Source organism: Molossus molossus, unplaced genomic scaffold (genome assembly GCF_014108415.1).
Source record: "Molossus molossus isolate mMolMol1 unplaced genomic scaffold, mMolMol1.p scaffold_m16_p_5, whole genome shotgun sequence".
In the NCBI taxonomy this organism is placed as follows: Eukaryota; Metazoa; Chordata; class Mammalia; order Chiroptera; family Molossidae; genus Molossus; species Molossus molossus.
The window spans coordinates 34,528,218-34,542,416 of record NW_023425388.1 but is presented as its reverse complement, the minus strand read 5'-3'; the positions used below and the strand labels follow the sequence as shown (position 1 = coordinate 34,542,416).

At 37.0% G+C, this 14,199-nt stretch overlaps 1 protein-coding gene across 1 annotated transcript in view; it reads left to right on the top strand.

The window, feature by feature from the left end:
- SERPINI2 (serpin family I member 2) overlaps positions 1-14,199 on the top strand; it is a 47,408-nt gene that overhangs the window by 9,609 nt on the left and 23,600 nt on the right. Inside the window, exons 3-5 of the mRNA XM_036243850.1 lie at positions 3,791-4,021; positions 5,427-5,621; positions 5,698-5,890. Coding sequence (XP_036099743.1) covers positions 3,791-4,021; positions 5,427-5,621; positions 5,698-5,890 — 619 coding nt within the window. The remainder of the gene's footprint in view (positions 1-3,790; positions 4,022-5,426; positions 5,622-5,697; positions 5,891-14,199) is intronic.

Below are 14,199 nucleotides of genomic sequence, written 5' to 3'. Positions count from 1 at the left end.
CAAATCTCACTGCACAGTCCCAGAAACATTTACATCACATGATGCTGCTTTGAAAAGTAATAGAACATTTATGAAGATGTATGAAGTTGATTCCATGAGGAACTAGCAAATTAGAGTCTCTGAAATCAAAATTACTTTAAATGGGTTTAAACTCACAGAGAAACACAGATGTCTTAACAACTCTGGATTGTGAATATAATAATAATCATAGTCATGATGATGGAACTATCAAACATATGTATGTATATATATATTAGCAGTCATTGTATTATGTGCTTGACATACATGATCTCATTTAATTTTCACAATCACTCTGAGAGGTAGACGTAACCCTGATGGACAGTGAGGACACTAAGGCAAAGAACGTTAAGTAAGTTGCCCAGAACTAACTCCAGAAATGATTCAGTGAGGGTAATAGATCATAAGAACCATAACAACAATTTTTATATTTTGGGGGAAAAATATTTTTGGACAATCAAACATTAACATTTTAACACATATAACAAAATGTACCAAATTTGCTTTCTATTATGTGTTGTTAAGGGAGAGGGGCAGGCACCGATGGAAGAAAACTGCAAAAAAGAAAAGAAAGACCAGCCAAAAAGGGAGAAGATTTGAAAAATACAAAAGAGGGAAATTAAGGAATAAAGAAAACAGAGACAAAGTTGAGGAGGAGAACAGTGGGAGTGCAAGAAGGTGGATAAAATGTGCAGGGGGTCAGGAGGAAGAAGAGCGAGCGGGCCGAAGGGCAGAAGGAACAGTGTGACAGGTGGAAGGTAGTGCCTGGAAGAGCCGTGTTGCAACCCAGACAGAAAGAAAAATCAGCAATAATGATCCCGTCTCTATTTAAACTGTTTATGTTTTGTGCATCATACATTTATTCAAGTTAATACTGGTTTTTAAAAATATGTATTACAGTAACATATTATTTATCTTGATTACTGAGTTTGTTGGCATCTCCTTGTATTTTGTGCTCAAGGTAAGTATCTCATTGACTCATCTTAGTCCTGGCCCTGCCTTCAGTTCCCAGCGATTATCAAAAGGTGCCTATCTGTTTCACATTAACACATGGCTTATTCTGCAGACGGACATACAACTCTTGGCATCCACAGGGGCCCTCAGAGTCCCCAGTTCTCCTCCGCCATTCCATAACATCTGCTCAGAGTTACCTTCTCCAGTTTGCTGAACCTCGAGTATGCTCAATTTTTCTTTGCCGCTAATAATTTTGCTTACTAATCAAAGACTAACAAGAAGGTGCTTTATTACAAAAGCGTCATGGAAAGAGACCTGGGAGTAAATTCCTGACTCAGCTCTGCAATCAAATGTGGTTTGGCAACTCTCATTACTATCACTTTCTGGATTTTAGATTCTTCTCTATAAAAAGAGGAGTTTCAATGAGATGATTTATATGGACCTTTTGGTTAAAATAATCTACATTCTTGTAACCATCTTTGTTTTCATCTTTGAATCTCTTGCATTGCATTCACAATAGGCCTTTGGGCCCTTCATAACAAGAGAATTAAACATGTACTACATTTTAGAACATTTTCTGGGGCTCTGGTACAATCAAACCAAAAGTCATATTTACCCCATGACTTGTAGGTTTTCCATGGCTTTATTTTAGGAAATTAAATATATTTCCATAGCTTATTAGGAACTATGTAGATGTATTCTTTTTGAGCTACACTAAAGGAGGTTATTCATCTGAAAATTGAATCAAATTTTTAGGGCTGATAACTTTATATTCTCTTCCAAACTTGTGCTACTTTGTGACATATTTTTATTGACTTTTGAGTCCAGTGATTTATCAAAGGGTTGCTGACTGTTTGTCACACAGTCTTAGACCTTAAGTACATGACATAAATCTACTCGCTCTGACAAATGAGTTGGAACTACTTTTTTCTCCCCTTCTTTTTTCCCTTTTCCTTTAAAGATGTTCATGAATTACAAGTTCCTGAAAACTGGTTTCAAATTTTGCCACTTTATTTCTGACCTTAATTAATTCTTTTAGAGAAGCTCTCATGCCTTCACCCGGGAAGTCTTCTTTGTAGCCTCCTAGCTGTGGAGCCATTTTTCTTGGCTTCAAATAGGAAGAAATGATTGCATCTGAAATCACTGCATAAGCAAGGAAAATAGATGAACCTTATTCCCTTTTTTATGTAAGGAATTACGCAAATTCTTCAGAAGAAGTTTTCATATCTAATTCTTTTATGTCTGTGTCTATATTCCATGGATGGGGAATTACAGTTTAAATATAATACACTTTACAGAGCCTCCTGAATGGCTGTGTAGGCTGTACTTACACAAGAATGCCAGGACAGGAAATTAGGGACTGAAATGTAGCCTTCACTCAGCCGGACAAGATATGAGGCCATGGGTTATAACACCCCAATGAAGGCATCTGTTTTTATTTGCACAAAGATGCCCTATGGTCTGATAAAGTATTTACATGGAAATACAAACATACAAACACATACCCATATCCAGTAGACACTGAGTGGTAAGTTTCTCTCAGTAATACTCTTTAAAATCTCTTTATTCAATGGGGGCATCTTACAATGATAAACCATTTACATTTCTTCAATAGAAATGAATTGCATATAATCAACTTTAAAGTTATAAATATGGTATTTTCAGTATTTAACTGAAAATATAACCAAGACCCTGAATAAACCTTTGATTCGAAATACAGTTCTCAGACTAAATGATTGAGTTCCAGGATTAAGCCAAAGGGAATGAAAAATGTTGGCACCCTTTGGTGATGAACAGGAAGCCACCGAGCAAAGGTCACAGGACTCTCCCATAGGCACATACACCTCCCTGACACTGTAGTCAGAACGAGCCAATGATAAATAATAGGCCAATGGTGATTCTTAGCTGACTCTGACAGACTCATTTGGCTAGTGGTTAAAGTTGAAATGGTTAAAAATTTTTATAATTTGCCCTGGCCAGTTTGGCTCAGCCATTAGAGCATCGGCCCATGGACCAGAGAGTCCCAGGTTCAGTTACCGGTAAGGGCACATACCTTGGTTGCAGTTTGTCCCCAGCCCTGGTTGGGGTCGTGTGGGTGGCAACCACTCGATGTGTCCCTTTCACATCGATGTTTCTCTCTCTCCCTCCCTCTCTCCCTCCTGCTCTGTCTGAAGATAAATGCAAAATGTCCTCGGGTGAGGATAAAAAAAATTATTATTCATGTAAACAACCAAAGTATAGAGATTCATTAACTGAAAAACAAGGCAATTCTGATTCTTACGAATCTCTAGAGATGATTTTAGGGTTTTCCTGGTAATTTCAAATCTTGGACAGGTGCTGTTGCTCATATGAGAGTAATTTTTTCTCAAGCTGAAATAAAAGTAATATTGAAGAGAATTTCTAATCACTCTCTTACCCCCATCAGCATCCATTAACATGCCCCTTTTATAAATATCGCATGCTATGCAAAAAAAAAAAGAAATTCTAAAGATAAATTTCCAACTAAAAATAAGTTAACTTTGACTATTAAGAGGGCGTTTCCTTCACGATGTTTAAATGCATATTCTTGTTTTAGACAAATTTCATATTTACATGGACATTCCTTTTTTCCCTCCTCTATATAAGGGCTGATTTCTCTAGAAAATGCATATTCTCTGGGAGATAAATGTTTAAAATATTTATACTAAGTTAGAAAGGATTATTAGTTATACCTAAGGGTGCAGAAAGTGGTGATGTGAATCCGATTGCTTAGAAGCAAAGCTGAAAAGCTGTTGTTTTTATGTTTTCAATGTCAGTATACATTATAATTATTTTTTAGGAGAAGAATTTTCTGTGCTGAAGTCATTTTTCTCTGCCAGCTCAGAGAAAAAACAAGAATTTACATTTAATCTTGCCAGTGCCCTCTACCTTCAAGAAGGATTCAGTGTGAAAGAACAGTATCTCCATGGCAACAAGAAATTTTTTCAGAGTGCCATAAAACTGGTGGATTTTCAGGATACGAAGACTTGTGCAGAGACAATGAATGCCTGGGTAGAAAGCAAAACAGATGGTAAAGTTTCTCATTTTCATAAAACAATTATTTGACACTGTATTCATGATTTTTAATATCTTAAAGTAAAGAATGGTTGAATATTTTCCTACTACACTGGCTCAGAGGGATAAATCTCCTATTTCTCTTCTCTGCTATTCAAATTAATGCTCTAATGTAAAACAGAGAGAAATTGTGAGCTGCTTTGAAAAGTACACAGATTTTTGTTGTTGTTGAGAAACACCTGTTTATGGAATTCTTAATAGAAGAATTTTAATAATATTTTTCTGTTCAAGTATAGGTTTTGAAAGTATGGCAAGAAGAATCATATCCTTGGCCAGATAAAAATTAGATCTGTCAATCCCAAATGCTTTTTTTCCCACATATACTATAAATAATGAACATATCTTAGTTGGATGTGTTAATATTTAATAGCAAATGTTTATAATCCTATTATAAACATGGTAATCTTAACTTTAAATTAAATACAAGCTAGCAAAATTTCCAAAGGAACTATGAAATGACATAGTGGAAAGAATGCAAGCTTAAAGTCATACAGATGAGTTCACATTTTAACAAGTTCTCAGCTACGACTCTGGTAAAATAAGGATATTATTAAAATTTCAGGATTATCGGAAAGGTTAATGATGATTTCTGTGAAGTGATAAGCATATATCTGGTCTTCGATTAACAGCAGTCGGTAGTCTGTTCCTTTGCTTATTCATTCTGCTTCCAAAACTTGTGACAGTTTAAGATGCTACTATATTCTTTATGGGAAGTCTCACATGGGGGGCTGTAGTTGAAAACGTGAGATGGGTGTTGTGAGCCATGTTCACTGGGAAGTCCTGTTAACAGGATGCAGAACGTGAACATCCTTAGACAAATGCATGGCACCCAATCATGTTTATGTCTCATAACTTTCAAATACTTAGACTTTTTTTGGAAGAAGAAAATCATGCTAGCAGCTCCCTAGTCGTCTCTGCCTATGGTCAGTGGCTTCAGCTGCAGAGTGGATTATTGAGTGTATCATTAACTTATTTACTCTGATTGAATTGACCTACTGGAGAACCTTGGAATAAACTTTGAAAAACACCAATAAATACACTGGATGGGATATTTAGTTTTTGTTCTTTTTGTTTAAAATACAATTTACAGAAATAATCTTACTGAAGAGTTCGTTACTAGGTCAGTTCCAATTTGCCTAAGATGATCTTGTATCTCCTGTTTCCTAGAAGTCCTGTTTGCACCCATTTCTAAGTAAAGTATTTAATAATGCTCCCCTTTACTCTCAAAGTTGCTACATTTAGGTAATTAAACACTGTTTACAAGTGGTCTTCAAAAGAAGATGGTGTTTTAATTCTATTAAAACATTTCACTAAGAGCTCTTGTATATTTCTTCTTGCCTCCTCTTTCACCCACTTCACAGGAAAAATTAAAGACATGTTTTCAGGGGAAGAATTTGGCCCTCTGACTCGGCTTATCCTGGTGAACGCTATTTATTTCAAGGGGGATTGGAAACAAAAATTCAAAAAAGAGGACACACAGCTGATGAATTTCACTAAGAAAGATGGTGCAGCAATACAAATTCCAATGATGAAGGCTCTTTTGAGAACAAAATACGGTAAATATGAGAAATCATACTCCATGGCTTTGGGAATTGCTAACTATATTTAATATTTTATTTTTCTCTATTCCAGGTTATTTTTCTGAATCCCCTATGAAACACCAGGTTTTGGAATTACCTTATAAAGGTGATGAGTTTAGTTTAATCATTATACTTCCTGAAGAAGAGGTGAGCATAGAAGAAATGGAAAAACTAATTACTGCTCATCAAATCTTGAAATGGTTCTCTGAGATGAAAGAAGAAGAAGTGGAAATAAGCCTCCCTAGGTTGGTAATATTTTATTATTCTGGTTCTTATGTTTTCACTTCTGGAGGAATTGGAATTCGGTCAGCGGAATGATAACAAATGTTGGAAGCAGAAGATACATTTGGAAGAATGACTCCATGTTGTGGTTGCAAAGGCGGGTCTGCAGTTTGCCAGCATGGGTTTGCCTTGAGGAGGACTGAGTTTAAGTGCCCAGTACTCTCTCAAAGAGATGGAGAAATGTACTTCTTCAAACTAGAATGCTAGGATTAAAAGAAATTATAATTCTCTTTATTATACAAAGTTAGGTTTTCTAATTTTTTTCTTGGTTAGAATTTAAAATACGTATCTTCTATTCTGTTTAAGGAAAAGAACACACCTAAACACTTAGGATACTATGCAATGAAAAGATATGTTAAACCACCTCCGACAGACAATGATCTAACAGGCGTTGAATTATATAGAGACTCCTAAGGTCAGTTTTAGATAGTCAATACAAAATGGAAATTGCAAAGGCATCGCTCAATAAACAATAACTATAAACACTGATTTCTTAATATTATGCTTCTAGGAGACAGGAGAGATTTTAGAGCATAAGATGTGTCCAAATAACTCAATTCACACTCTCTCTGAATTTTTTTTTAAAAAACAGATGTTTAATAGATATATCTTGTCTTTTTATTTCTATATTTTTCTTCAAACTCATCAAGGCCTCTCCTGACCCTTGGTCTTTTAAACCTCTCGGCTTCTCCCTTCTCTTCCACTTAGTCAAGATCTGGTCAGTCATTTCAACCATGCTCTCACCAGACGTTTTCACTGGTTTTGTCCCCAGGTCTTTGTCCCACTCTAGCTCCTTCCCCAACCACCCTCCATCCTGAGCCTACTCAATAAACCACTCCTGCCCCTCAGGTACTGACTTTGTTTAGCAAAACCCAGAAAGCAGTCACTTTTGGCCTCACCAAGCCTGGAGGTTGGGACTCTATGTTTATCCTCAAATAATTTTCTTTTCTAACACCCACACCACACCAAAATTTTACCTCTATTTTCCGTGCAATACTTTATGTTGATTTCTCTTATAAGCAACATAGATCTCAACTTCCAGTTCTTCAGAGAAAACAGGTCATCAAGCAAACTCACCTCTCTACCATTCACCTCAAAATATGTGTAAGTCTTTGCTAATCATCATCTTCTACCTTTTGTGATGTCCTGAAGAAAGAAGTAGCCTGTTTTCTCATCCTAACTCTGGGCTTTTGATTCCAGTATTATTAACCATCCCATTTTTCTTGAAAAATCTTTCTTAACCACTGTGGCACTACTCTTTCTATTTATTTTTCTCTCTCTTTTTCTGCTCCCTGACTTACCACTTTACTTTCTGATCTTAAATAATGTTTATCAGAGTTTCATTTTCAATGTCTTTTTTTCTTTCTTTCTTTCTCTCTTTTTTTTTATTTGTCTTCATTCTCAGGTCTCTATACTCCAAACTTCTCTCTCCTCCATCCCTCTCTTCTGATTCCCTATACAGGCTTGGTAAATACTTTTGGGTGGACTGACAATTTTATAGTTTGTTGCTCATTCTTTTATATCTAAATGGATGCATTATGGTTTCAAACTAATAGTTGAAGATTTAAGTAAAACTGAAACGATTTAAACAGATGTGTATTTTCTTGAGCTTCTGTAACAAATTACCACTAACTAGGTGGTTTAAAACAACAGAAATTTATTCTCTCACAGTTCTGGAGGCTAGAAGTCCAAATGCAAGGTGTTTGCTGGGCCACGCTCTCTCTCAAACTCTGTCGACTCCTTCCTTGCTTCTCAGCCTCTGTTGTCACATGGTCGTCCCTCTTTAAGTGTCATTCTCCTTTCATAAAAGGACACCAGTCATATTAGACTAAGGGCCTGCTCTCTATTCCAGAATGATATCAACTTCACTAACTGCATCTTCAATGACCCTACTTCCAAATGAGATCTCATTACAAGGAGCTGGGGGTTAGAGCTTCAACAAATACTTGGGCAGGGGGCACAATTCAGCCCATAACACTAATTGTACTAAATCCTGTCACCGTAAGAGAAAATAAAGGCTCTTTGATAGTAAGATTTAGTAAATTCTGCAGAGAGAAAAGTTAATCTACAGATACTTGTATATAAGCAACAGCAGGAAAGAGCATGTGAGTGACTTTTTAGTTACTGTTTAAGAAACACGTCTCCTGCCCTTTGATGTATGACTAGTTAAGAATCAAGGCTAACAAGATATAGTCTATAAATACTAGGGTATTTTCTAGTGTTTATTATCTGTAACATACCAGACACCTAATTTGGGACTTTATTTTGCAGTTGAACAGCAGCTAAAATAATAATGTTTCTCTGTCTAAATGTAATATGGAATACTATAAACATCTTAGTAGTCAAATTCCCTCAGGGTGAAGAGTCTAACATACACTTGAGTTATTTCAGATTTTCTGTATATGTGTATATGATTATGTTTATGGGCAAAAGCGATCATTTAATACATATAAATAATGTAAGTAAACAAGTAACTTTCATCTGTAGAGCACTTTAACTTTGTAAAGCATTTAGCATTTATATTTGAATACTTAATGCTGTAGTTCTACAGTCTGACTTGGTTATATCTTGTATTTCACAGATAAGGAAACTGAGTCACTCAAAAAGTAAATTGACAATTGACTAAGTGTTGGGAGACAGGAGCAGCTCTCATGTCCATTGGCTCACAATCTTATAGTCTAATTAGTTGGCTAAATATTAGAAAATTTATCTTCTGTTCAGAAGCACAGACTAAATGGGACAGCACTCTAGACAAGGAACTCAGATAGATGCAAAGTGACAGACATGTAGCTTATTGATAAGATGCAGGATTTGCACAAGAAATTTACTAAAAATATGCAAAAATGCATGGAAATACTAAAAAAAAATAAATAATATAACCAGTAGGCACTAGGAGTTTTATGGAAAAAGAGAGTGGAGTGGGGAGAAGAAGCAGCAGAAACTGGAATTGCAAACAAAAGCTTCATGGAAGAGGAAGGACTTGAACTGGGCCTTAGAAGAATCAAGATGGATAAGTCCTGCATGCAATGGGGAGTTATGAAAATTTCCAAGTAGGATAATGGAATGATTAAGGCAGTGCTTCAGAGAAATATTTTTGGTAGTCACAATGCCTTTGTTCATGCCGAATAACTTGTCTGAATTCCCCCTCTCCCATCCCCCTTTTTTTCTGTATGACTTCTGGTCCTTAAAACATAGTTTGAGGTTTAGAAAGCTTTTTGATCTCTTCTTGTAAGATCCCACAGCATCTTCCTTTCTCCCTGCTGGGAAATGTTCTCCTTGCACCTTGTGTTTATTTCTGTATAATAGTTATTTAAAAAATTTTTGTCTTCCTCCCTGAATGTAAACTTCTTGAAGTCAGGAGCTATGCATATTTTCTTTCTGTGACCCCAGCACAAAACATTCATTTGAAATATAGTAGCTGTTCAATGAACATGTGTTGCTTTAATCTGAATAGTAGTTGTGTTCAGGATGTAGTATAATGGAGGAAAAACTGAATTCAAAAGACCAATAAAAAAAACACTACAATGATTTAAGTACTGAGTAATGAGTGTTTAAAAAGGTAGCAGCTTCACTTCTACTTCACCAGTTTCTTACTATTCCCAGTAAGGAACTGGTGAAGTAGAAGGACATTGGAGTGTGTGGCTGGCTGGATGTGGGTGGGATTGTTTTGAGTTTCTAAGCTTGACTTACCAGGGAATTGAAAGGACTGTGATTTCTTGTTCTTTTGTAGCAGGACTTCACTGGGCACCATGGACCTCTGGAGAGTTCTAGAGTAGACTCTAGAGTCCTTAAAGACCTTTAAATTATTAGCAAGTTTGTGTACGGAAGGTCATACATGCATTTCCTTGGGAGAAGCGTCATAGTTGTTACTGAATTTTTGACAGTCAGTTGTTAAAATTTGTTAAATATTATAGTTCTATTCATTAGTATAGTAATAACTGTAATTTTAGTTATAACTAATAGTCATTGTATTTCTGAGAGGTATTTTTTAAATATATTGACTGATATGGCATCTCACAGTATATCAACTGTTGGAAAATAGAACATAATATTGAAGATCAAGAGCTTTGAAACCTCCTAATTATATGCTTTTAATTACCTTAGCTAAACTGTTATTATTAAAAGGGATAATGATAACACATGCTTTTTTAAGGTTGATGTGAAGATTATATAAAATAATGTATAAAAATATTTAGTACTCATTATTATCTCTTAGTGTTTTTATTATTATTATCACTAAATTTTAACATTTATTGACCATCTATTGCAGTGTCAACATTGTTCAAACTGCTTCACCTTTTACCATATCTCATTTATTTCGCACAGTAAGTTGGATAGAGATCTATTTTGATATTCAGGTTACAGATAAGGTGCCGAAGGTGAATCCTTTGCCTGTGGGTGCAGAGCTGACAAACGGCAGAGGCAGAATTGCAAGAGTGGGAAAACAGGTGCAATGTGAGGCCAGCATGAGGGAGAGCGCAGAACAGAGCAAACGGTCAGTGGTTCAATGGGCAGCAAGATAGCAGATGTGGAGCAGCAGTGCACAGAGATTTTTGAAAAGTGATAATTCAGCCTGGCTGGTGTGGCTCAGTGGTTGAGTATCAACTCATGCACCAAGAGGTCGCTGGTTCGATTCCCAGGGCCCACATGCCCAGGTTGTGGGCCCGATCCCTGGTGAGGGGCATGCAGGAAGCAGCCAGTTGATGTTCTCTCTCATTGATGTTTCTATCTCTTTCCCTCTCCCTTTCTCTCACTCTAAAATCAATAAAGAAAAAAACCCACATAATTTTTACTGTAGGACATGAAGTATCATATTCTTGATGAGCTAGAAATCAGTCCCAGCTGTGGATCTCTAAGTAGGGGAGTGAGAACTGTGTGTGGGTGAGAGAAAGTGAACTCAGGGAAAATGAGGCTGGATATGAGAACAGATAGGTCATGACCAGCTGCAGTAGTGATTACAAAATGTTCATTTACTGTAACTTGTTGGACACTGATACAAGTTGGAGTTCCAAGTTTGCATTAAATTGTAACAGATATATTTTATATGTAACAGAAAGCATTTTTTTTTTATGTAACAGAAAGCATTTTTTTTTTTATCCTCACCCAAGGACATTTTTCCAATTTTTGTACAGATAGAGTGGGAGGGAGGGAGGGAGGGAGGGAGGGAGAGAGAGAGAGAGAGAGAGAAACATCGACGTGAAAGGGACACATTGAGCGGCTGCCACCCGCACGACCAAACAGAGCCGGGGACAAACTGCAACCGAAGTAAGTGCCCGTAGTGGGAACCGAACTCGGGTCTCTCCAGACCACAGGCCAATGCTCTAACCGCTGAGCCAAACCGGCCAGGACAGAAAGCATTTTTAATTCAACCCTGAGGCTATTACACACACACACACTCTCTCTCTCTCTCTCTCTTCCAGATAATTGTTTAGAAAGTGGCCAGAAACTACTATGTACTAACATAATAGTCCAGATTCACCATTGTCAATGATTACGTTACATTTTTATCCTTGTGTGAAGCTTTAAAATTTGGTTTTCTTGGTTCTAAGACTAAACATTCCAAGGGTGACTCAAGCCCACTGTATCAAAGCTGGGATTCCGAATAATACGGATAAGGATGCCAAACAAGACTTTTTTTTTTTTTTTTTTTTTAAGTCAAACAAGAGACCTGGATAAAAAGGAAAAGGAAGGAACAATACCAATCCACAGCAGGGCCTACAGACAGGAGTAAATCCATCTCAAAACAAATTCTGAATTGCTTTTTTTCATTTTCTGCAGCTTTTACTTGGGTGAGATCCAGACCCCTTTAAACACAATGGTTACATGCGGCAGTCAATTTCTGTCTTGTAAGCAAATAGACATTGTTTATGGTTGCTGAAATAGTCATTTCATGATTATTTAGTTGTTAATTGTCTAATCAGTCTTTTACTCATTCTTTTACTTTAACTGTATTCTTTTGACGAGTTTAGAGGAAGATCAAGGACAAGAGAGAATGAACCACAGCTAGAATAAATATCAAGACACAAAAATTGGAAGATGTGCATAATTAATACTATGTATATAGTGATTTTGGATTATATTTTTATTAGAAGGCAATGGGAGTGAGCACATTAGATTTGGCTTGGAATGGACCTGAGTTTGAATCCTACCTCTGGCTCCTATTTTGACCACGAACCTGAAAATAAATCTCCTTAAACTTTTACTTTTTTATATGTCAATAGGAATAGTAATGGGAACGATAACGCTAATTTCCTGGGTTTATGTGATGATTAAAACCTATAATCTATATTAAAGGAAGTGCTACTTCACACATGGCTATTCATAGCTCTAATTATGGATAAATTAGAAATTGGTTGTAGATTAAACGGTTAAATGGGTTTCTATTGCTGTAGGCTTCATTGAACTATATTATGAGCAGGACTGTTACTTAAATGATTCTGGTGATAATTAGGCATTATTAGAAGTTGTAATAAGTCTTGCAGTACTCTTGCTTTTATAGGTGGAATATTTATTCTCTGCCTTTTAGAAGCCCATACTACATTTAGTTTAAAAATAGAATGTGATAATGAAACAGAAAACAAAACAAACCCTCAAAACCATTATCCTATATATTATCTTTCTTAGCAGGAAGTTCAGAGGAAGCAGTTGAAATAGTTGGCATAAAACAAGATATTTACATTATCAGTAGATTTAATGTGCCTGTTGTGCCCAGTCCCAGTTAACTAGGGTTTTGAATGAGTTGACGTCTTCCGAAAGTGCACATTTTACCAGAAGAAATTTAGGCCCAGTACATTTCTGCCATGGCGTGTTCATTGTTTTGAAAAATTACAATTAAGAAACTTGTCCATTCAGTATTTGGCAATTAAAGCAATGATCTAATTAGACTGACTGCCTAAGCTAATTTCCAGCCCCAGATGTGGGTCTACCTATTAGCTAAGCAAGGATCTGTGCTTGAGCAGTTGTGTCTGTATCCAAACCTGAGAACACAGGAACAATGCCCACCAGGGCACAGACAGAGCAACTTGGGCAGGAGTTGCCTGGGAATTTGGTTGATACAGTGATATACCTAGCTCCCTGTTTGAGGACTTTAAACTCTTTTGTTTCATAAACAAATTTTCCTACCTGGTTTTCAAATGTAAAGGAATGCTCTATGCATCTATAAAGTCAGTGAGTGTGAGCTTCTATTATTATTATTACTAAAATGGCAAAGTGAGGTTCAGTGATTGCTGTTGACTTGCAATCATGGCTTAGTGCATAGAATCTGAGATTCTCTATGTACAGTCCCCTTCACATGGGCATGGAGAAGGGGGATGAATAGGGAGCCCTAATGTATGGCTCCACTTTGGAAGTGAGGCAGGAAAGTTAGAATAGAGAACAAAGGCCTCAAGCTCTATCCCTCCCCTTCTCCGTCTTGGCTGGAACGTCACAGAGACCACTTTCACGGACAACCTGTCCCCCCTGCTTCCCCCTCCCCAATTTCCTGTAATTGGGAGGACCAAAAATTAATTGGTATCTGGAGAAGCCAGACAAGTATGAGCCCCATGCACCAGCGTCAGAAGCAGAAGACCACCCTATCCCAACCCTTGCACCACGTAATAAAAACCTTCCATCCAGACCCCACTGGCATGTCTCATTCTCCTAGGTTGCTCACTCTCACTGCTTGAGTGGGTACTATCACTTTGCTAAACTTCCTGTGCTTGATAAGTCTTTCTGTCTGCTCTTCAATTCCTTCCTGTTCCCTGGAAAGGACCTGGATCAGGCTGAAACCTCCCTTGACCTCCCTTGGTGCTGCCCTGCCTCAGAGTACTGGATGTTGTTTTTCTCCTATAATTGTTATCTTTTATTTTATTGAAAAGACATTCAGTTCCCTTTCAATGTTTTACCCCCTTTATGGGGCCTATAAAAAACCTATTAGGTATGTTCATAAACTGAAGAAGTCACATCAATTATGACAATGGATGGGAAGGATAATAGGTTATTAATGCCTCGCTGAACCTCGGTAGCCAACAGTTTCCTCCAAGGATTGTTGGCTCCTGCTCCCCTCTCATCACATCTTGGACATCTACCAGGAAGAGTCTTGGATGGTGTGAAAAAACATTGAGTGTGTATAGTTGCTTCAGGGGAATCTTTAAACTTCTAGGGAAGGAGCCAAGCAATTGAAAACTTAAAACTCTTACCCCACTTAGTTGGTTAATTGTTACTTCATAAAATAGAGTATTCTCTTCCTCCTTCCCACCAACCATTTATCTGGAAAACAAGTTGTTAGTAACCC